A 24057-nucleotide genomic window follows, 5' to 3' on the forward strand; every position below is an offset into this window, starting at 1 on the left:
TTTTTTTTTTTTTTTTTTTTTTGCCGACTCCCCATTCCTGCCTGTGATACCTATTTTTTAACTTTTCTTGTATTTAAAATTTCATAAAAAGATTGAAAATTCCTAAATTGTTAACTTTTCAATTTGGATGATACTTTTTGAAAGAACCTACACAAAAACGCTGCTTTCAAAGTATCTATTGGGTGTGATGCAACGCCGCACGATTCTGGGAATTAATTTTAAATGGAAATGCAGTACTGCGTGATTTTGAATTGGCCTGTTCCTTGAAGCATTTACAAATCTGACACTGTTTTGTTTAGAATGTAATGAAACTTCTCTTGGTTTGTAGTAGGGGATCGACTCTGGCCCTACCGATGATCTACACATCCCTGATCATGAAAGACAATGTCTAATTGCAATTGTCCCTCTCCAATTGCAAACAAAAAGTATGTTAATCCCCAAAACCTGAGATCTGGCATACACTCATGGATTATAGTTTGAGAATCACCGCCGACTGCCGAACTTTTGCGTCTAAATCTTGGCTGCCTCGAATTAATCGAGCATATATTTAAGTTCCATCTCAAGTTGTGGCTGCGTGGCCATATGCGCAGTGCCCCTGAAAAATTGACACTTATGTTATGGCTATAACAGTTGGCATCAACAATTGTTTCTGCTAATAGTCGGAGGCGGTTGGTTAAGCTTGTCATTGACTCTTTCCTTAATTATCTGCTTATTGCAATATAACTAAGCTTTGTAACAAAACATTATAATTAATTGTTGAAATTTCTGCATTTTTTATAGCTATTTTAAGATAAAACTAGTGATTAATTAGTTTATAATTAAAATCCACTATTAAGTTTTGTTAAAATAATTAAAATTATACAGATTATTTTGATTTTATGACATTATATTTGTTTATAGCATTATCCAGAATGGTGAAGAAAATTGCCAGAAATTAATAGAAGCCCATAAAGAATGCATGAGGAAAATGGGATTTAACATTTAATATATTATAAAGTTATTAAGGTGAATTTTTATGTTTAAAATTTATAATTTGTAAGCAAATGTACAATCTCACTTGATAGGCATAAAATTTAATTCATTTGTTAAATGTTAATTGGATACTGTGTAAAACAAGGTCCCATTTCCATTAATTAAGGTGAAAGATAACATATTCTAATATTTCAATTCACTCACAAGACAAGGCTTCTAACTTGAAATCGAGTCGAGTCTTCAAATTTTCTATAATATTTAACCTATTTTGGGAATAAGAAAAACAATGGACATAGTGAGAATTTAAGCAAATTTGTGTGTCGACTGCTACAGAGGTGTTAATAACTAAAGAATCGAAAAATTCAACATTTTATAAGTCACTTTGGCTGATGGTATTTACTTATTTTATGATAAAATATTTTATATAAACATCATAAAATATTTTATGATGTTTATATAAAATATAATTGTAATAAGGACAATGTAATTAATACAGAGCTTTGTGATGGGAACTTTATTGTGAAGAGCATAAAAATGTGGATCATTTTCTCCAATAAAATGGTCGAGGCGAGTTTTATCACAATGAAGAACACAATAAAAAAGCAACGTTTTGCTTTTTTTTTATTGCAGTTGAACATTTTTATATTAAATGTTAGTTTCAAGACCTTTTAAAAAGATTTGAAGTCACCTTCTTTCTCTATTTTCAGAAACGTGATTGTAAATTGTATACCACTGTAATTGTGATTTGGATTAATCGACAGCATCTCTTCAAACTTGCTCTCTTCTCTCTCTGACAAGTGACAATATGCAACTACCACTTGATTTTGACTCTGTCTAGAGGTCATTATCAAACTTCAAATTTGAACTTCTCTCTCCCCATAGCAGTCGACACATACACTTGCATGAATTCTCACTATGCCCATTGTTTTTTTCGTTCCAGAAATAGAGGTTCGAGAGGAAACTTGATTTCAGGTTAGAAGACCGGCAAGATCATTCCAAAATAAACATAGGCAGGCATCGCTCTGCCACCCGTATTGTGGGCATAGCCAAACCTGCAGTGGATAGAGAGGAGAAACAAATTTTCCTCCTTACTCTTCATTCTTTACCTGTTAAAGAATAAACAAACTGGAACTATAGGGGTTAATTGGTTTTTATTCACGTTTAATACTAAAATGAATTGACTTATATTAATAACCACATTGTTTATGAGATTCATTTATCCATTTATTTGTCTTTAATCCATTCTGATCCATTTACATCTGCACGAAATGCAATAAAACTATTAATTATCCTCAGATTTATGCAAAAATCCTTTCCTAATGATTTCTTTCTGGATTTTGGTTAAATATTCAGGGAATACAACTTGAAAATTGATGATAAGATCTCCTCTCTCTCTTCTGTTTTCTTCGTTAGGCATTCCTTTCCCTTTTAATATCTTCCTAGTGCCTGGTCTAAATCGAATTAATTAAAATAATATTAGTTAGTAATTAAATTAATTCAAGTTTGTTTATTTTCAGAGCCTATATGTAACCCTTAGAAAACTATGAGCTGCCTTCAAAGCTGTTCCTATGTAAATATTCAGCGAATTATTAGAATTTATATAAAAGCCAATGTCTCCGAACTTACTTTATTATCTCGGGGATTGCAATTGAGAGAGAAGTGCCGTCGAGCGTGTCCAGATTTGTTTTAAAGCCGGTCAGTGCATCCATTAACGGTACCTTCGTGTCGACACACAAATCATTTCCCTCTCGAATGTATAATTTGTGTGGTCTTTAAAGAAAATAAATGAGAAATTAGAGTTAAATTATAATAAATGTTTACATAAGTATAAATACTTCTGTTTTATTAACACGACGACATCTCCATATGCCGAGTTCAGATTCTGGTGTCCGTGTCCACGATATGTAAACTTCCTTCCGGAAGGACATCCTGGTGGAATTTGAATGGACAAGTTTTTTGTCTCCGATCTCATCGTCACTCCGTCTTCGTTCAACACCTGGCGTTTCACACGATCATCATTTAAAACCCTTTACTACTCTGATATACCTTTATATTCAGATGTTACCTTTCTTTCATACACTAATCTTCTAAAACAGCCACTAAACAACTCTTCAAGTTCCACTTCTATTATGTGAGTGGGGTCGGGTACCAGCTGTGTCATTTTACCTTCCGGTCCCAAATATTTGCCCATTTTTTCATTATTGGGGATAAAATATTCTGAAATTCAAATTAGAGAAATCAATTTTCTTGAGCCTCACTGTAAGGATCAAACCCATCATTGTAGATTTTTCATTCCCAAAGATTTATTATGAATATTTTGGATTGAGGCATTGTCCCCATCCCTCGCCAATGCTGTTTGAGCCCACTGTAGGTTAGACTCGCCCAAACCATGCCATTATAATCGGCCCACGAAACAAAATATTTACCTGCATAAGGATTATCAACGCCAAAAAAGTCACGAAAAACCTTCTCTGTATCTCCATGAAAGCTGTAATTTTTTACAACGGCACCTTCTGCGCCCTCTGCCCAAATGGGCACTCCCAATTTCAATCCGCATTCACCGTATTGATCATAAATTGCCTTCGTTTCGGCTACGAAAAAATCGAATTAATGGCAGGAACCGTAGGAAAATTCAAGAAGTCGCCACTTACGATTCGTCAAAACATCATACGCCTCGGAAATTAGAGCAAATCTCTTGTAAGCATAATCGTCGTTACACCTTAGAGGATGATATCTTAGTGCTAAGCGTCTATACCTGTAAGAATTGATGATTAAAATCGATTTTTATGCCCGTATTCTGGTACGACTTACGCCTTTTTGAAGTCATCATCCGTGGCTGAAGAAGTTAGTTCTAAGACACCATAATAATCAACGCCCATTTCTTTTTAATAAATTCGAATTTTCTGCTTTGGAATATTCTGTTTTACGTTGCTGAAATTCGTTATACAAATTCTACGAAAATCTCGTGCATTCGAATAAATTTTATAGAAAAAAGTCGTTGCATGAGCTACGTTCTCGCTAGTTAAATGATTTAAATTACTGAATTCTGGTATGATTCTGCCATAAAAATCATTGAAAGAGGATTGAAGAGTTGTGAGATGTAGAACTAGGAATTGGAAGACAGTCAATGGATAAGATGGAAGATAGTAAAGGCTAATAAAAGTCAAAATAAGAATGATGTTAGCCATAAATTACCACAGAAATTGAGGGTATGCACTTGGGGCAATGGTACAAACGTCCCTACAAGTTATTTTTTATACAATGTCATTGCAAATTTCACAATCTTTTAGGGTATACGTGAAATTTTTACCTAATAGATGGTTTAATTTATGTTAGGTATTTTAATATTACGCAAAGTTTATCCGAGAAACAAAATTTTCCTTTATTTCCAAATAGTTTCCTTCTATAACACGAGAAGTCACTTGCAATTCGGCTCATGTTCGATTGGCATTTAAATTAGACCAATCTGAAGACAGAATGGCATGTTCTTGTTTACATTAATCACGAGCAATCTGACAGAAATATGTAAACACAATGTTAGATCAACTCGAGAAATTCATATTAGGTATGAAAACATACCTAAATGACTAGAATTCATGGATATTTAACCAGGTAGGAACTGGGTATATATAAATAAATAATTCTAATCAAATACTCAAGAAGGGTGCCATTTTATGCCAGGTGGCAGGAAAAAATGGCCGTTTTTAATTTAAACATTTTAACACTACAATGCTCTACACAAAATACTGAAGTTTAACTTGCGAATTTTTCAATATTAGAACGATCAGAAAGTTTAGTTCTTGGGACTAGATGATGAAACTCTTGCTGCACACTTCGCAGCAAGCAGTTTTCTTATTCAAGCAGCGATCAGTAGTGTCTTGCAAAGAAGTTTCGTTCTGAAACTTCTCTCGGCACGTATCGCAATGGAAAGGACCGTCTTGCGAATGTACCTTAGCGTGTTTCGTTAGTTGCCACCTAAATGCGAATTTCTGCAAACAGAAATTGCAACTCAGTGGCTTAGTGTGAATCCGAATGTGCCTTGCCAAATCCGTTTTGCGCTTGAAACTGTGGTGGCATTTTACGCACTGATACGGTTTCTGCTCGCAGTGGATCTTCATGTGCTCCTGAAAACGACACAGAAATTTAAATTTCCTTTTGCAAAGATAACACTCCATGGGTTCCGCAGCTTCGGTTCCGTCGTTGATCTCCGTTTCGTTGCTGTGGCGTGAAGTTTTCTGCTTTACGTGTGAAGAAATGCTTGCTTCGTTCTTTCGTTCGACTTCTGAAATTGTTAAAGTGAAATTTTTTACAAGGAATATTCCTGGGAATGTACACTTGTACCAAAAAAAATTTATTTCAGAAATACGACAAACCTAAATTTGTATGGCCCTCTTCATTTATGAAATTCTTCCAAGACTCGTTCGTTAAATTACTTTGGATTGCTAGAAATTGATATGGTGAAATCTCAACTGAAAAATTCGTTATTTGGTGAAAAGATATAGAGTATGGTCCTGTTTTACGCGTAAGTTACGTCAGCATGTATTGCGAGTAAACAAATTTTCGTGTAAATTTGCGACTTCACCCAGTAGTATTAGTGTCTTGACGGAATAAAGACAATGCAACGTTTCACCTATCGAAGGCTTTTCTATGGGATAGCGGCCCGTATTTAAACGTTACACGTGAAGAAAACTCGGTAGACCCGTTGGTGAGGTGCGAACTCGCGAACATCAGTGAATTTTGTCTACTGGTGGGCCTTACAAGTAACAGAAAAAACATTCTAAACACATTATACTGAATTTTAAAATAAAATCGGCATAAGAGAATTAAAGTTACTCTTGAGCATTCAAGGATTAAACCTAACCACTGGCATAAAACAAGACCCCTGTTGCATTTAGCAGTTTACCTGAAGCATTTTCGGAAATTTTCCATGAAGAATTTGACAACATCTTACGAGGCTCTTGGGATAATGGATCCGCTCCAATTTTCCTTTTTTCATGCGTTGTGATATTTAAATCATTCGACTTATCTTTTATTGAAGGAGAAGCAAATTCTTCAGTTTCGTCTTCCTTGAATCAAAAAATTTACACTGGTTAATTAAATCTTCGAACAAATCCTGATGACAATAAAAAAAAACAATTTATATTTACCGATTCGTCAATAAATGGGCTCGAAAAGCACGTGTATTCCACGTGCAATGGAATTCCTCCCGAGCCACATCCTATCGCATTGTTAGAACCAATTGTATCTGCTGGAATTTCGTCTATGGTCACTAGAGATTCGGTTTCACTCTCCCCAGATGATATTTCTATAATATTTTTTGATTCTTTTCTGTGATGTTTTCTTCCTTTCTTTCGAACTGACGAAGATTTGGGCGAATCAATTTTGTCGTTACCATTTTGGGCAACTGAAGAATCTACACTTTCAATTTTATTGAATTCTTCCTCCATGTTTAGAAAACGTTTAATCTGCAGGGCTGCTGCAGCTCTGAATACAGATGGCAAAATTTCACGAGAAACACTAACTTCTCCGTTATATATGAAATCTATGAGGGTTTGAAGTTCCGAATACTTCGTATCGGGTACAATTACAATTGGGTGTTGACTAGGATTTTCCAGGAACAGGGTTTCTAGTAGCGGACTACTAGCCGATAGTAGTATTTTATGAGCTTTCAGTGTCTTTCCTTCACAGACTAATGTGACGTCAAGCATGGCTTCTTTGGTAAATAAATTATGAAAAGTCCTTGCTAGATCTGTTTCTTGATCGTTCCATTTCAACTGCACTAATTGACTTTCCATAGCTTCAGTGATGTCACACTGCTAAAAATAAAAATATATATTAATAATACAATGGTAGGCGCTAAATGTGTGCAAGAGTAGCGTGTAGGCCTAAATTTAAAATTTTTTTTCCGAAGTTCTTAATTAATTTTCATGAATACGACATTCAATGTCGTACCATTGCTTCTAGAATACTTTAAAGAATTACTTATTTAGAAAATTAAATTAGTTGCTTACTTATAGTTAATAGGATGATCTTTTAATCAATTTCCTGAAAGAATCGTTAAAAAATTAAAAATGTAAGTCGTATTCTTCTGTTCACTGTGAAGAAATGAATACGTTTCTCTTCTTCATTTACATAAGGGAGCGCGCATTGCATCCTATAGGTGCATACAGGATAGTGCACACCGTTACGTCAATCTGACGTCATTTCATGCTATCTCATTATAAGAAATATTTTTTACTCTAAAGAGAATGGAAATAATAATAAATTAAATACAGAAAAGATAATGCGCATAACGCACCTATTGTAAATAAAGCGAGTGCATCATTTACATATTGCTTGTGTTGGTGACTCGTTAGCTGTGGCGTGGAATGTCGTTTTTCGTATGCTCGATGCGCGAAAGCTCTGGGAGCTTCGTTATTCGTAAAGTATTAGCCCCGTGGCTCGTGTAACTTCGGCTGATACTATTTGGGGATCAAGCCTCCATATAAATTGTGTGAAAGAAAGAAGCACCTCAACTGCACTTTGTAGTCGACGAATCTTTAAGCTTGCAGCTGCTTCTACAATGCTGAAGGTCAGTGTCTTACATTTTCAATTATAAATTTTTATTATTTGGATGGTTGTATCCGTATATTATAAAATTTAGTAGTGTGTTAGGGGATCGTTCTTAAATTACGTAACGCATATCTTCTATCGACCTCCTTAATTGTGCTAAGGAATAACAGAGCACTATATTGTATTATTACTAAGGCTATATTGTATTATCTAGGCACTAAAAACCACATGTTTTTGGTGCCTAGATGTCCTAGCCCTATGTATAACGTTATGAAGCAGTGACAAATAGTACGAGTACGGACAACAATGCGACACTTCAGAAAACAATAACGTTACGTAACATTCTGTAAATACTCATTTCCTTCTAATGCATTGTAACGATGCTTGAGTAACTTAGGGACGGTCCCTTCTTGTATTAAGCTTGCGGAATGGTAATTCGTTTACTGGATTTTTAATGTTATCTGTAAATTATATTAACGCCATCTGTTTGTTTGTAATCTCTTGTTATGTACTATGCGATCTCTATCGTTCACGAAGCGGAAATCGTGAGATTCACAGAGCACTTTACTTCGCGGAATCTTAAAAGAAGTTCTCTTATTGGTTAGTCTGATAGGTGAAGTTCGATGGGAATAATGGCGACGTTATCCCTTTTTTCCACCTTCTTATTTTTGGAGATGTTTGCGGATTCTTTAGATTTCAAACACAGCTTAAAATGAAAAATCTGCCCTGCAAACACGTTCAGGGAATTGTTCCGCAACGCGAAAAACAGTTTCGCGTTGTAAGGGGTCGTTGTGAAGCAGGCTTTATTGTTTTAATTTAGAATATTTTCATTGATTATTTATAGAATAATGCCCACTATTGACCTTGTGGATAAAACCTCTGAACACGTGTTTTTAGTTGCGGGTTCGCGCCAGCCACGTGGAATTAGTCGAATTTTCCTCATGTCACGAGCCAGAAAGTCCTCTGGGATGCATCCCCTCTTGGCAGATCACCCATGTGTTGCGTTGCNTTGATTTTATTATGAGATTTTTTTAAATAAAAAAAAAATCAAGAAAAACTGAAAGCAATTATACAAAACAATTAAATTTTAATTAGCAGTTTGTATTGATTTATCTAAATTTGTTGTAAACTTCGATACTAGAAAACGATGTGTACATTGTTATAAATTGATAAAATTTTGTTTTATCGTATTCAATGAAATAGTTTGACAGATTGCTTTAAAAACGAAACTTTTATTTATGCCAATAAGAACAAGTGGATATCATTTTGTTTCTTGTGGCATTACAAAACAATTTTAAAAGGTTATTTTTGATGATTCAACAGAGCTTAATCTTATAATCGAGTTAATATTAAGTGCAGAGCCCAAACGGTTAGGAGTTGAAAATTGAAATTTAGTACACAGTTAGGGTACGTGATGAGAATGTACACAAGGAAGGGACTTTCCGAAATTTCCCCCGCCGAGGAGAGGGAGTGTGTTAATCATACTGCATAACTTCTGATCTATTCCGGAAGTTCGTATATAGTTAATCGGGGCTTCTTTCCCTGAGCTTTCTATATCTGGTCTCAATTTTCATCTATCTAACTCCTTTAAGGAACGACGGACGGACGATAGTGGGAATCTATTGGTCTGCAATTTGAAAATTTTCAGCATAATAATTTTATAACTTCGCTTTATTAGAAATTTTGCTTGCCTTTTAAGTTACATTTTTATATACAAAATAACTTGTTTTTTCTAATTTTAACACCAAAAATAAATTAAAATTTATATTTAATGTCTGTAATAATCATCAAAAACGTCGACTTAACTAACATCTAAACTCGAAACACAAGTAGCTGACAGTCAAATAACTATATTACCACTACTTTGTTCTTATCTCGCCTCTTCAAACGTACACGATTTTAAAAGAAATAGTTTAAATTTCGCTCTAGAGCTTTTAAATCGATATCCTCTTAGACCTCGTTAATAATATCGACTCGAGATAGGAATAAATATGGAAAGCATTAAGCTGTGTTGGATTGAAAATGTTATTAATTGTATTGAATCATCATTACATTAATTAACGTGGTCGATTTTTCCCGTTTCTCATGAACTCGCGTCATGCGATATATATTTAGAGCAGCTCCTAAATATTAGATTTACAGGGTGGTCCAAAAGACAGTTAACCATGTTTCGTTTTCTGCGTATTCAGAACACGAGATTGCTCTGAACTCATTTTACAGTCCTGTCTAAACTTATTCGAATTGTTACTAATTATAATTTAAATAGTTTTTTTCCCCCTTATCGTTGTATGTATGTTTAATGTGTTTTTCTTGTAAAAAATGTATGCGATAAAATAAATTTTAATGCTTTGAATCTCAATGAACTTTTCGATTCTGATGAAACGATAAGAAAAATCGTTATAGAGAGAGATTTTCTAGCTCTTATTGGAGTAAATTCTAAGAAACTATTTTAATGAATGAATATAATCAGTTTGGAAATCAAAAAAAAAAAAAGCTGTGTTTTAAAAGGTAATTTACAAACCTTTTGGCTACAGCATGACTCGAATGACTTTCCACGGGATATTTTTCGACAGAACGACATGGCACTTCCGAAAATCCATTTTGAAACGTGGCAGGAGATGCTGGACTTTATGATTTATTTTATTCGAAATTATTACATTCTAGAATTTTAAAAATGGTTATATATGTATATTAAAAAAAGAAAATTACTTACACGATATGAGATAAATTAAGAGGTCTCTCTGGTTTTTCCGGAAAACGAGGGAAAACGTTTGCTGGTTTCTCCGGAACACATTGAAATGATTTTCTTAATGAATGGCCGAGTTGTTTACTGGGCGATTTCTGTAACATAGAACAGTATTTTTTAAAAATATACTTGGAAGGAGAATAAGTTTATGATCAAAGAATATCCTTACGTATGTTGTATATTCCTTCATTTCGTGTTGATTTGAATGATTTCCGGAAATCCTTCCTCTCCAAAAACAATCCTGACATAATTGATAATTATAACACTGCTGGCATTTATATCTGAAACCTCTGAAAGATTCTCTGTTGCAACCATCGCATTGAACGGGATGAAAAACTATCGACGAAAATTAGATTAAAATTCAGTTAAATTATCGAAAATATATCATTTAAGCTGTTTGTATTTAATAATATAAATTGGCCATTGTCTTACCATTTTCCACATTAGCCAAACGATGCAGAAGAGGAAGCCATACAAGACAGGAAGGACCGGGATCGGAAATGATTGTGTCCAGAAAATCATTAACTGTTATTTTAGATCTCTGGAAAAAAAATTAATTCAGATTAAAAACTTATAAATCAATTAATCAAATAATTCTTTTGAAAGTAAACAATTACGTGATCAAAAATTCTACTAGCTAAACTCTCTTTAAACGAAAATGTCGGCGATTCATAAACAGCACATGGAAGAACCAATGCTTCTTTTAAAAAGTCGGCAAAACGTGTATGAATTAATAATCCATTTGGTTCGGATATAAGCGAGAATATATCTGTAATAATAAAAAGATAAAAAAAAGTTTGAAAATAGTTTCATATAGTATACAGGGTGGCCCAAAAGTCATCTAACCGTATTTTGTTTCAGTGTGTTCTGAAATAAAGCAATGTAACAAGACTGATCTCATATTTGGGCGATTTCTGTAAAGTTTATAATAATAAAGTATTTGAGTAAGACGTTTTTAACTGAATTTTGTTCTTATACAGGGTCTTTTGCGACCAAGTGGAGATATTTTGACAGCGTTCTAGATGCCTGAGAATTTAAAAATGTCCTTACAAACAGCGCTAGAAGAGTTTAAATTTCCGAATAGCTACTGCTCTGCAGCACTGCAGAAAAATCTGTGTCGCTGGCATTCAGCTTTTATGCTGTACTTAAATGCCAAAAAAATGAAAGCGAACTTTGCGGTTTTTGCAGAAAGGTAAGGTTGTGAAGGTAAGAAGTTAAAGGGTAGCAAGATTGATGCTACCCTTTAACTTCTTTTTAGCAGTGCTGAAGAGCATCTTCTTAAGGGGGATAACTAGTCTGAACTTCAAATTCAGCTCTACGAGGATTTAAAGGGCGATGTTTTTTTGGAATTCCCCAGGCATCTCGAACACACTTTAAAAATATTCCCACTTAATCACCGAAGACAATTTTTGGCGCATTCAAAATACAAAATAATTGTTGTAATATTCTCAATCTTAATGAAAATAACCTCCAATAATAGGAGCTAATTTTAGGAATTTTATTAAAATATCATCTATTTACAGCTTTTCGTACGTAGAAATTTACATTTTAAACACGAATAAGTTGATTATATTGGGGTTTTATCAACTTTATTGTTGTTAAAAATGCAATTAATACTCATTGAAGATATCATTTAACAAATTAAATAGTTCTCCAATGGATTGTCATAATTTTAGAATCTAGATTTCCATGAAAATAAATTACATCTCGTCGTTTAACTTAAAAGCAAATTCATCTTTAACGTCATTTACGTCAAAATCGACTTACATCTCAATTTATCCATAAGCTTCCCTGCACACATTGTGGCTAGCGCAACTTTAAGCGAAAATGCAGAAATTTTGCTTCTGTCTTCTCTATTTAAAATTAAAAAAGAAAAAAGGTATTTAATTCCATGCCGTAACTACAGTATTACTGATACAGAAACTTAAGGCCTATATAGCTTACTTATCGTATAGTGCCAAAAGCCAGTTGAGTACTTTCGCTGTACACAGATTGATGTCGAGCTGTTGAGCAGATGGCAGTCTTTTATTCAATTGGTAAAAAATGGACGACAGGAGGGTTTCCAGATGTGAAACGTTTATTTCGGTCCTGAGTTCCATATTGTTTAGACCATTTTCCCGGAAAGCCTCGATGATATTCCAGATATTGATCAGGTACACTGGGGCCCAGATAAAAGCAGCAGTTGTGGATGTAGTCTGCATAATGTAAGACATAATACTAGCAGTGCACGATCAAATATACACAGGCCATTTGAGGCTTGCCCTTTATGAACTTTTTTTTTACATTTATATATTTTTTTTAAATCGTTATATTTATTATCTTTTTTTTAATATAATTTTTGTTTATTTTTTTTTTTGTTATATGTTCCCGCTTAAGATTATCGATTAGTCATTAAATACTTACAGTGAAGTTTCTTTTGTATAAATCTCAATTTGCAAGCTGTGCGGTAAGAAGCAAATCTAATGACATCAAAATTTTGAGTACCTAAAAAAAGTACAGCAGAGAAAACATTAAAAAAACGGGGGATGCACACATAGGAAAATGCAATAAAATACCATCAAGGCACATTTCTCAGAGGCTAATATTATGTCTTAACTCACTCATCTCCGATAACAAATGACGATAATCTATTCGAGTGCCGGAACTAGAAGTGGCGTATTCGCAATATCTACCGGAATCCATTTTTTTTTAAAAAAAAAAAATCTATCAAAGAAGAAAAAATTCAGAAATTATTAATATTATTATGCATTAATTTTTTTTATTAATTAAAACTATTTAACTTGGTGATAAACTACAGCAGTACTTTTTTAATATTTCTTCTTACCTAAATTAAAAAAAGAAAAAAATTATCAATTAAAACAAAAGCTTCGTCGTAACATATATGAAAAAAAAACTTAATAAATTCCTTCTTAAAATATCGATATAATAATTATACAGGGTGGTCCAAAAGTCAGTTAACAATTGTAAAAGCTGGCTTATCTCAATCACGCTTACAGTAAAGGAAGAACACGTTTGGATTAGTGTTCGAAAGTATATCTGGAACACACTGCCAACTGAATTTTGGGCCGAGTTTTATATAAGCGTATCTCATTTATTATAAATAATTTCCTCTCTGAAAAAAANTAATGGAGATGACGATGGCTTTATATTTACGAACTTAAAAATATTTAAAATGTTTGATTTGTTTAAAATCTACTTACCCTACGTCTTTCTAAATATATTAACACACAATAATATAATATATTGCATAATCTATTACAGTATTATAATATTAAAACATAGAATTATATATTGTGGCATCGTCACAATGCCTGATTACAATGTTTTGTCATCTTTTAATTTAAAAAATCACATGACTTCTGGTCTGGACAGGAAGTTCGTATATAGTCGGTGTATTCTTCCCCTGAACTTTCCACATCTGAACCTGGATTCAGCCTTAGTAGTCCTTGTCCCTGTACATCATACTTCTCCTGATAACAATCGAGTCAGGCCGGTCATCTAACACCGTTGATGAGAAAACTTCGAATTGAAATCATTTGAATTCCGGTTCAGACCTGAAGTTCGTATATAGTTAATCGTGGGTTCGCATCTCGCTAACGTGGAGTTTATTCCGGGTTTTCTTCACGTTAATAACACCTAAATAGAGGCCAGTTTTCCGATAAAAGATCTCCCGTGAAGTTTTCCCTTCGGTTGCCGCATACGAATAAAACTAAAACCTGTTTCCGTGACTACTACGCCATGTGTAACCCAGATTTGAATTCAAAAAAGTGTTGCTATGCGATTTTTACTAATGAAGAAATAATTACTTGGCAATCTCCTGCTACAATTTCATAATCTTAGACAAGAACTTAAGATGTATTTTGATTTCTATCCATTTGTACTACTAAAATTATAATCGTGGTTTAGTTTCTATTGTATAAATAAGAGAATTAAATCTCCTAATTCGGTACTATGTTAGATTTCTTGATGATAAGCGTGTATAAAATTAAATTTATATTTTATATATTACTCAATATGTATTTTAAAATCATTATTAAAGTTCCTTTCACCTTCTTGATTTAATCGCGTATTCCGACACGTGAATAAACCAAGTACGTGATTCTTTAGTATGTGAAGTGACCGAAAACTTAGCATATTTTGTGAATTTAATGTGTATTGATTTTTATAAAAATATTTATTTTAATATTTAAGCATAATAATTTCTAACATATTTTAATTTTCGTGACTCACTTGATCATTTGATACGCCAATAACGTGTGAAATCAATGGACGTTTCCGTCTGCTTTTGTGAGAAAGTCGAAATCTCCAGGTTAATTTCGTATCGCATGACGATATCCCTTTCGGTTTCTGTATAAATTTTCTTATAATAACTTTGTGTGTAGTTTAAATTATAGTTCATCAATCATGCAAAATTATAAGAAAAGTCTATTAAGAAAAAAACAAAAAAAAAATAAAGTTGTAAAATAAAATTTTCACAGTAAAACAAAGCATAAAATTTTGTATTCTATAAAATCATAAATGCTCTAAATACTAAGTTGTATATATAATATATTAAACATCGAACATTGTTGGTCGTGGGTTCGATCTTCGCCTCGTCGCGTGGAGTTTTTCGGACATTCTTCACGTTAATCAATAGGCATTCACGTATCAAAAGTAACTTCCAAATCTTGTTCCTTACTTGTGAATATGGGCATATTAATTAATGTCGTATGCGACTAATGTATAGATACTATTATGACCTTAAAACTAATGATTAAGGATGCATTAATCCCAAGATATTTTGCTATAATTGGCAAAGATAGGCCTTAAAAAAATGTACGATATCTACACGTAAACATCAGATTTGACCAAATAATCTTGGTTAACTGACTTTTGGACCACCCTGTGGTAATTTCATGGATTTTTCATATGGTATTCATATATTATAAAATCTATATCATACAATGCACATTTCGACAAACCTGGAGAAATTTTGCTGCTGATTATCCATGGAATTTTATCATCATTTATTGCAGTAATTTATCTACAAAAATAAATTTCTTTATAAAGAAGAATTTTTTTTTTTCAGAATTTCAATGCTGTATTGTGATGGATAAATAAATTTAAAATTTTATTTTATCAAACTTATGTGCGTTCATAAAATAAATTTAGATTTTTATCTGAAACAGGTAATGTGATGAAGTTACTGTTCTCGAGATAAAGCTAGGGGTTCCATTAGAAAGTATCTTTAAGTATGTTCTGATAGCTTACGTGACTAGGACATTCAGTGTGTGTGTTATCAAAGAATGTGTGGGTTTAGTTCCCGCCCGAGGCGACCAAAACGCATTTTTCTGTCTGGGTCTCGATTACTACCTTTTTTTTTTTATGTATGTCTACTCGTTAGAACGTCTTGTATTTTGTGTATTTTTAGTGTAATTTATGTACTAAATCAGTTATAATTAACAAATTTAACATGCAAAACTGTCCTGTATGTTTTACCACTTTTATTTTATTGTGTTTATCAATGATTCTTTTATATCTATTATAAAATTAGCGGTATAATAACTTAACGGACTTACCCACTGCAGATACTGATATTTTAAGATTTATTAATACTTAAGAAATTCAGTTTTACAATTTCTTTTTTTTTTTTCGTCTTTTTAAACAACAGAAAACTGCAACAATGCAACATGTACCAATCGAAGCGAAAACATGTTCGAAAAATTTTAAAATCAACTGCATATAATGATTGCATACGTTAGGAAATCCAACCTGTCTTTTATCGATTTACCCAACGTTTCATGTTATCTTCCCAGTCTGCGTTTGCTCCTTCATCATCGTCATCATCTGTTCGAACATAACTCTCGTCGTCGGTGGTAAATGAGGTGTGATGATAAGACAAATCTAAATCCTGTAATCAACGATTAAAAACAGCAGAAGGTAATTCAGTAATAATAAAGTAATTTTTGTTTAATGATTTTTCTGTCTTCGAAACAACGAAATCTGAAGCGAACGAAAAAGGAAACAAACAGAAAAAAATAATAATTAAAATAAATAATAAGTGAAGGAACTAAAACAAAATAAAAATAGGGCATTGTGTTTCTTTGCTGTAACATACTCACCCCAATTTCTCCATCGTAAAGTTCTTGAGTTTCTGTATCATCGATTCCACCTATGGCCCCAGGTGAGGTATTTGTGACGTTCCTAGCGCATATCTCTTCCAGGAATCTATTCTCATCGGAACGGTGGCATTTTTCTTGCCATAATGTGCTCCCAATCTCTAAACTATCCCCAGGACTTTCGGTGTCTTCCGTTTCGAAATCTGTAACACCGAATGTATTGTTTTTTCCCTGCTTCCAGAAACAATTCAATTAGCTATCTTTGCTTACCTCTGCTACTGCTCAGTAGTTTATGATCCTGTAATCTCTCCTCATCCTCCGATCCTGTTTGTAACAGTGGATTTGAAATCAATAAATTTCGAGTCACGCAACTGGGAATATTTTTAAAATATTTAAAAATTCCTACCGGAATTCAGTTCTCTGACTAATGAAGACATGGCATTTGTAACCGAATCTGCTGCGATTAATAAATCATTCTGTAAGCTCCGTGTGCTGGCGGAAGAAGTAAATGGGAGATGCTTGGCTCCTACTCCTGAAAAACTTTCAAAAGTAGGGATGCCACTTCCCGGAGTGGTCGGCGCGCTTCGTGACGAAGACAGTGGATAGGGTGTAGTAAAAAGAAGCGATCTGTTAGTTCCTGAGTGAGAGCTACTCGGTGTCGTAGGTAACCCTTGATGATTCTAATAAATATTTTAAAAATTAATTAATGGTAGCAAACGATGCGTGTATAATGGTTAAACTATTAAATTACTTTTAACAGTTTCATCAGTGCTTCGAGTTGAATCATTAATTCTCGTCTACTTTCTTGTAAATCACATAGATGAGTCTCTAATTCGTTTTTTCTTTGTCGAAGTATATGCAACTCGCTGATCAATGTCGAACTTTTATTTGTTGGTACCAAGGCACCCATTTGTTGTTGTCGAAGACACATAATCTTTCTCATTATATCCCTAAAATAGTAGATAAAATTATAAATAAATTTGTTGATGTAAGCGGGAATTTCGGATTTATAAAAATTGGATTATACCTGTTCTCATTTTCGAGTTGAAGTATCAATTCTTGCTGCTTGTTAGTATCTTGAGATAAGCTAATTTCGGATGGGCTTCTTAACTGTAAAAGAAAAAAAAAGCCTCTTGTTAATATATACAGTCTAAAAGTTATGATAAGAACGTTAAAAATCTTAATTCTTACTGAAGATGAATCTGCTAGATGTGCAGCGTATCGAGCTATAAGATTATGTTCTTCTTCTTGATACGCTTCCACGGACGAAGCGTACTGTGGACTGAAATTTAATAATAAATTTTAGCTTCTGAAGGTTACAGAAAACAATAAAAGAAGGAAATTTTTAAGTAAACGATATTAATATTGTTGAAGTCTTAATTTAAAAAAAAGTAAAATAAAACCTGTCTAAAACGGAAAAACTATCCCGGTTTATACAGGTTTTTACTACATAACTTTTTTACAATGAATTCCGGAAAGATTATTAACGAAGATAACCATAATAATAATTTTCTTTCGAAAAAAACTCTTAAATAAATAAATTTTTGCTAAATATCATATCGTTTGTTCTGTTTAAGTTTATTTAAACAGCGCTTGAATTCATTATAAAATCTTACGAGTTATTTACATTTTTAAATCATCTTTTAATATTAAAAGTAAATTGGAAAGTGTTGACTTATTTGTCCTTCTGTATTAAATTCTAATATATATTTTTTTTTAGCAAATGAATTATCGAGTAAACTCAATTTGTAGACCATTTTCATAAAGAAATCTACGTGTAAATATCTGTCGTCTATGTAATTGGCGATTAAGAGTCTGTTGGGATTTGCCAACTTATATCTCAAAACTGATCATTAAGTTACTTCCATATTAATAAACGAAATATGAATTGCTTTAATTAAGATTAAGTAATTGGTTTTCGTACACTAAACAGTCAATTGTAATCAAATCTATTTGTACCTAATTTTAAACTATTTTTATACGTTTTAACGTATTTCCACAGGCTTTTTTTGGTCCAAAAATTTAACATTTAATGTAATAACTCCTGTGTCTTTTCTCGAAAATTTCTGAAATTTTGCGAGGAGATCAGGGCATTGAGGCTGTTAAAATTTGGTGGTTAAAGATCGAGGAGGTGGGGAGATAGACGGGCATTACGTATCGTATCTCGAGTGGGGACAACTATAAATGCTAATAACTCATCTTTATCACAAAAGCTTTTTTGCCATTTTATAACAATTAATAATACGAGATTTTATTTTTTTTTTAAAAAAAACCTTTAACAGAGCCACATACAATTTTAACTCGTGCCGGGAAAGTTACGCAACTTGCTGCTAGATTTTTACTTGTTTTCTTACTGAAATGAAACTAAAAGGAACTATTGACTTTCTAATTATAAATTCATTTGTCCATGAAACTTTTACTCAATTTGAAATACAACTGGAAAATTTGACAATGTGATTAAAAAGGTCAGACATTTCCTAACATATTCTAAATGAATAGATTCGTGAAGGAAGAAAAATATATTTTAAGATCAATGAAGAATCCAGCAGTAATAAAGCATAGAGAACGTTTTGGCCTCTTAACCCGGTATTTCTATGAATGAAATTGGATTAGGATTGATCAATGGAAGCAAAAATGTTCTTTCAATCATTTTGGAACACGAGGCCCAATCAATTTTGCCCGAGAAAAACATGTAATTTTAAATTAACATTGATTTTACTCATCGGAAAATCAATTCCCTTTTCTCCAATTCCTATTTGATTTTTGTATAGAAACGCTATCGTAGATGCAATTAGTATTAAATTGGTTCCTGCTTTGTGGCATGTCTTGAATACAAAATATAAACCTCATAGAATTCCTTCATAATTTTAATATAACGTCTAAACAAATTTATATATTTCCTCAAAAAATATAGGCCTATATATATATTGCAGGGCACATCGCTGCAAGGCGTAGAACACATTTGATCTCATAATCACTCAAGCTGACTTTTGGCCCACCTTGTATTCATGCTCATGATGATGATTCACATCGGGATCACAAATACAATGTGGCCCAAAAGTCGGTTAACCACTGATCAATAGCACCGACCAACGTTTTGGTATAATTTCGTAAATTACTTTGATGCAACAAAATTGACGAAATCGCTCGCAAACAATACAGTTAATTGACTTTTAGACCATCCAACTTTATTCAAATTTGTCGATTGTCTTAAAAATTAATTATTATGTATTGATCTTTTAAAAAATAAATTTACACGAATTATATCTGAAAGAAAGAGCAATGACGCAAGATAGACGTAGCCGCCATTTTTTATTACAAAAACAAAAAAATATTTCTAAAATGCATAATTCTTTTCTTTATTAATTCTATCTTTTTGATTTTATTATGAGTTTTTTTAAATAAAAAAAAATCAAGAAAAACTGAAAGCAATTATACAAAACAATTAAATTTTAATTAGCAGTTTGTATTGATTTATCTAAATTTGTTGTAAACTTAGATATTAGAAAACGATGCGTGTACATTGTTATAAATTGATAAAATTTTGTTTTATCGTATTCAATGAAATAGTTTGACAGATTGCTTTAAAAACGAAACTTTTATTTATGCCAATAAGAACAAGTGGATATCATTTTGTTTCTTGTGGCATTACAAAACAATTTTAAAAGGTTATTTTTGATGATTCAACAGAGCTTAATCTTATAATCGAGTTAATATTAAGTGCAGAGCCCAAACGGTTAGGAGTTGAAAATTGAAATTTAGTACACAGTTAGGGTACGTGATGAGAATGTACACAAGGAAGGGACTTTCCGAAATTTCCCCCGCCGAGGAGAGGGAGTGTGTTAATCATACTGCATAACTTCTGATCTATTCCGGAAGTTCGTATATAGTTAATCGGGGCTTCTTTCCCTGAGCTTTCTATATCTGGTCTCAATTTTCATCTATCTAACTCCTTTAAGGAACGACGGACGGACGATAGTGGGAATCTATTGGTCTGCAATTTGAAAATTTTCAGCATAATAATTTTATAACTTCGCTTTATTAGAAATTTTGCTTGCCTTTTAAGTTACATTTTTATATACAAAATAACTTGTTTTTTCTAATTTTAACACCAAAAATAAATTAAAATTTATATTTAATGTCTGTAATAATCATCAAAAACGTCGACTTAACTAACATCTAAACTCGAAACACAAGTAGCTGACAGTCAAATAACTATATTACCACTACTTTGTTCTTATCTCGCCTCTTCAAACGTACACGATTTTAAAAGAAATAGTTTAAATTTCGCTCTAGAGCTTTTAAATCGATATCCTCTTAGACCTCGTTAATAATATCGACTCGAGATAGGAATAAATATGGAAAGCATTAAGCTGTGTTGGATTGAAAATGTTATTAATTGTATTGAATCATCATTACATTAATTAACGTGGTCGATTTTTCCCGTTTCTCATGAACTCGCGTCATGCGATATATATTTAGAGCAGCTCCTAAATATTAGATTTACAGGGTGGTCCAAAAGACAGTTAACCATGTTTCGTTTTCTGCGTATTCAGAACACGAGATTGCTCTGAACTCATTTTACAGTCCTGTCTAAACTTATTCGAATTGTTACTAATTATAATTTAAATAGTTTTTTTCCCCCTTATCGTTGTATGTATGTTTAATGTGTTTTTCTTGTAAAAAATGTATGCGATAAAATAAATTTTAATGCTTTGAATCTCAATGAACTTTTCGATTCTGATGAAACGATAAGAAAAATCGTTATAGAGAGAGATTTTCTAGCTCTTATTGGAGTAAATTCTAAGAAACTATTTTAATGAATGAATATAATCAGTTTGGAAATCAAAAAAAAAAAAAGCTGTGTTTTAAAAGGTAATTTACAAACCTTTTGGCTACAGCATGACTCGAATGACTTTCCACGGGATATTTTTCGACAGAACGACATGGCACTTCCGAAAATCCATTTTGAAACGTGGCAGGAGATGCTGGACTTTATGATTTATTTTATTCGAAATTATTACATTCTAGAATTTTAAAAATGGTTATATATGTATATTAAAAAAAGAAAATTACTTACACGATATGAGATAAATTAAGAGGTCTCTCTGGTTTTTCCGGAAAACGAGGGAAAACGTTTGCTGGTTTCTCCGGAACACATTGAAATGATTTTCTTAATGAATGGCCGAGTTGTTTACTGGGCGATTTCTGTAACATAGAACAGTATTTTTTAAAAATATACTTGGAAGGAGAATAAGTTTATGATCAAAGAATATCCTTACGTATGTTGTATATTCCTTCATTTCGTGTTGATTTGAATGATTTCCGGAAATCCTTCCTCTCCAAAAACAATCCTGACATAATTGATAATTATAACACTGCTGGCATTTATATCTGAAACCTCTGAAAGATTCTCTGTTGCAACCATCGCATTGAACGGGATGAAAAACTATCGACGAAAATTAGATTAAAATTCAGTTAAATTATCGAAAATATATCATTTAAGCTGTTTGTATTTAATAATATAAATTGGCCATTGTCTTACCATTTTCCACATTAGCCAAACGATGCAGAAGAGGAAGCCATACAAGACAGGAAGGACCGGGATCGGAAATGATTGTGTCCAGAAAATCATTAACTGTTATTTTAGATCTCTGGAAAAAAAATTAATTCAGATTAAAAACTTATAAATCAATTAATCAAATAATTCTTTTGAAAGTAAACAATTACGTGATCAAAAATTCTACTAGCTAAACTCTCTTTAAACGAAAATGTCGGCGATTCATAAACAGCACATGGAAGAACCAATGCTTCTTTTAAAAAGTCGGCAAAACGTGTATGAATTAATAATCCATTTGGTTCGGATATAAGCGAGAATATATCTGTAATAATAAAAAGATAAAAAAAAGTTTGAAAATAGTTTCATATAGTATACAGGGTGGCCCAAAAGTCATCTAACCGTATTTTGTTTCAGTGTGTTCTGAAATAAAGCAATGTAACAAGACTGATCTCATATTTGGGCGATTTCTGTAAAGTTTATAATAATAAAGTATTTGAGTAAGACGTTTTTAACTGAATTTTGTTCTTATACAGGGTCTTTTGCGACCAAGTGGAGATATTTTGACAGCGTTCTAGATGCCTGAGAATTTAAAAATGTCCTTACAAACAGCGCTAGAAGAGTTTAAATTTCCGAATAGCTACTGCTCTGCAGCACTGCAGAAAAATCTGTGTCGCTGGCATTCAGCTTTTATGCTGTACTTAAATGCCAAAAAAATGAAAGCGAACTTTGCGGTTTTTGCAGAAAGGTAAGGTTGTGAAGGTAAGAAGTTAAAGGGTAGCAAGATTGATGCTACCCTTTAACTTCTCTTTAGCAGTGCTGAAGAGCATCTTCTTAAGGGGGATAACTAGTCTGAACTTCAAATCCAGCTCTACGAGGATTTAAAGGGCGATGTTTTTTGGAATTCCCCAGGCATCTCGAACACACTTTAAAAATATTCCCACTTAATCACCGAAGACAATTTTTGGCGCATTCAAAATAATTGTTGTAATATTCTCAATCTTAACGAAAATAACCTCCAATAATAGGAGTAAATTTTAGGATTTTTATTAAAATATCATCTATTTACAGCTTTTCGTACGTAGAAATTTACATTTTAAACACGAATAAGTTGATAAAACCCCAATATAATCAACTTTATTATTGTTAAAAATGCAATTAATACTCATTGAAGATATCATTTAACAAATTAAATAGTTCTCCAATGGATTGTCATAATTTTAGAATCTATATTTCCATGAAAATAAATTACATCTCGTCGTTTAACTTAAAAGCAAATTCATCTTTAACGTCATTTACGTCAAAATCGACTTACATCTCAATTTATCCATAAGCTTCCCTGCACACATTGTGGCTAGCGCAACTTTAAGTGAAAATGCAGAAATTTTGCTTCTGTCTTCTCTATTTAAAATTAAAAAAGAAAAAAGGTATTTAATTCCATGCCGTAACTACAGTATTACTGATACAGAAACTTAAGGCCTATATAGCTTACTTATCGTATAGTGCCAAAAGCCAGTTGAGTACTTTCGCTGTACACAGATTGATGTCGAGCTGTTGAGCAGATGGCAGTCTTTTATTCAATTGGTAAAAAATGGACGACAGGAGGGTTTCCAGATGTGAAACGTTTATTTCGGTCCTGAGTTCCATATTGTTTAGACCATTTTCCCGGAAAGCCTCGATGATATTCCAGATATTGATCAGGTACACTGGGGCCCAGATAAAAGCAGCAGTTGTGGATGTAGTCTGCATAATGTAAGACATAATACTAGCAGTGCACGATCAAATATACACAGGCCATTTGAGGCTTGCCCTTTATGAACTTTTTTTTTACATTTATATATTTTTTTTAAATCGTTATATTTATTATCTTTTTTTTAATATAATTTTTGTTTATTTTTTTTTTTGTTATATGTTCCCGCTTAAGATTATCGATTAGTCATTAAATACTTACAGTGAAGTTTCTTTTGTATAAATCTCAATTTGCAAGCTGTGCGGTAAGAAGCAAATCTAATGACATCAAAATTTTGAGTACCTAAAAAAAGTACAGCAGAGAAAACATTAAAAAAACGGGGGATGCACACATAGGAAAATGCAATAAAATACCATCAAGGCACGTTTCTCAGAGGCTAATA

At 32.7% G+C, this 24057-nt stretch overlaps 5 protein-coding genes and 1 long non-coding RNA gene across 21 annotated transcripts in view; 2 read left to right on the forward strand and 4 right to left on the reverse strand.

Moving 5' to 3' along the window:
* Positions 1 to 899: 899 nt before the first annotated feature.
* On the forward strand, positions 900 to 2800 carry LOC111638309. The gene is made up of 2 exons (XR_002758841.1): positions 900 to 1005; positions 2490 to 2800. It is a non-coding gene; the product is annotated as an uncharacterized LOC111638309 (long non-coding RNA).
* Positions 1035 to 3989, reverse strand: LOC111638265 (dnaJ homolog subfamily B member 1-like). The gene is made up of 7 exons (XM_023383942.1): positions 3784 to 3989; positions 3624 to 3727; positions 3399 to 3563; positions 3038 to 3189; positions 2808 to 2968; positions 2599 to 2742; positions 1035 to 2423 (listed from the first exon to the last, which is right to left on the reverse strand). Exons 1-7 carry the CDS (start codon positions 3849 to 3851, stop codon positions 2255 to 2257), a joined length of 963 nt encoding a protein of 320 aa, XP_023239710.1. The 5' UTR covers positions 3852 to 3989; the 3' UTR covers positions 1035 to 2254.
* A 643-nt stretch (positions 3990 to 4632) lies between these two features.
* Positions 4633 to 14639, reverse strand: LOC111638301 (zinc finger and BTB domain-containing protein 14-like). The gene is made up of 5 exons (XM_023383991.1): positions 14501 to 14639; positions 6120 to 6788; positions 5876 to 6038; positions 5346 to 5414; positions 4633 to 5254 (listed from the first exon to the last, which is right to left on the reverse strand). The coding sequence occupies exons 2-5, from the start codon at positions 6765 to 6767 to the stop codon at positions 4779 to 4781; spliced, it is 1356 nt and encodes a 451-aa protein (XP_023239759.1). The 5' UTR covers positions 6768 to 6788; positions 14501 to 14639; the 3' UTR covers positions 4633 to 4778.
* The window catches only part of LOC111638271 (vascular endothelial growth factor A-like), a 47800-nt gene continuing 31055 nt past the window's right edge, over positions 7313 to 24057 (forward strand). For all 4 annotated transcript variants that reach the window (XM_023383950.1, XM_023383976.1, XM_023383966.1 and 1 more), the window contains exon 1: positions 7313 to 7543. The gene's annotated coding sequence lies outside the window, so the exon portion shown is untranslated. The remainder of the gene's footprint in view (positions 7544 to 24057) is intronic.
* Positions 8772 to 24057, reverse strand: part of LOC111638220 (dystrobrevin beta-like) — a 28213-nt gene continuing 12927 nt past the window's right edge. For 2 of the 6 annotated variants that reach the window (XM_023383885.1, XM_023383890.1), the window contains exons 3-11: positions 12871 to 12973; positions 12674 to 12754; positions 12215 to 12428; positions 12038 to 12123; positions 10888 to 11039; positions 10703 to 10811; positions 10440 to 10606; positions 10238 to 10365; positions 8772 to 10150 (exon numbers count right to left, since the gene is read on the reverse strand). In XM_023383885.1, the coding sequence (XP_023239653.1) occupies positions 10003 to 10150; positions 10238 to 10365; positions 10440 to 10606; positions 10703 to 10811; positions 10888 to 11039; positions 12038 to 12123; positions 12215 to 12428; positions 12674 to 12754; positions 12871 to 12952 (1167 nt within the window). In that variant the 5' untranslated portion in view covers positions 12953 to 12973 and the 3' untranslated portion in view covers positions 8772 to 10002. Of the gene's footprint in view, positions 10151 to 10237; positions 10366 to 10439; positions 10607 to 10702; positions 10812 to 10887; positions 11040 to 12037; positions 12124 to 12214; positions 12466 to 12673; positions 12974 to 24057 lie in introns of those variants that run through there. The other 4 variants (XM_023383899.1, XM_023383921.1, XM_023383912.1 and 1 more) reach the window with 4 other exon arrangements.
* LOC111638180 (dystrobrevin beta-like) overlaps positions 14557 to 24057 on the reverse strand; it is a 15070-nt gene continuing 5569 nt past the window's right edge. The window contains exons 1-17 of one of the 8 annotated variants that reach the window (XR_002758816.1): positions 24029 to 24047; positions 23877 to 23957; positions 23418 to 23668; positions 23241 to 23326; positions 22099 to 22250; positions 21914 to 22022; positions 21651 to 21817; positions 21449 to 21576; positions 21257 to 21361; positions 17560 to 17650; positions 17396 to 17478; positions 17120 to 17318; positions 16775 to 17048; positions 16639 to 16692; positions 16372 to 16571; positions 15829 to 16160; positions 14557 to 14695 (exon numbers count right to left, since the gene is read on the reverse strand). Coding sequence is in view for 2 of the 8 variants with exons in the window: in XM_023383850.1 (XP_023239618.1) it covers positions 16029 to 16160; positions 16372 to 16571; positions 16639 to 16692; positions 16775 to 17048; positions 17120 to 17318; positions 17396 to 17478; positions 17560 to 17650; positions 21257 to 21361; positions 21449 to 21576; positions 21651 to 21817; positions 21914 to 22022; positions 22099 to 22250; positions 23241 to 23326; positions 23418 to 23686 (2049 nt within the window). In the remaining 6 variants the exon portion in view is untranslated. The other 7 variants (XR_002758817.1, XR_002758815.1, XR_002758808.1 and 4 more) reach the window with 7 other exon arrangements.

This window comes from Centruroides sculpturatus, unplaced genomic scaffold (assembly GCF_000671375.1).
Source record: "Centruroides sculpturatus isolate CEXI.00-Female unplaced genomic scaffold, Cexi_2.0 scaffold142, whole genome shotgun sequence".
Lineage (NCBI taxonomy): Eukaryota > Metazoa > Arthropoda > Arachnida > Scorpiones > Buthidae > Centruroides > Centruroides sculpturatus.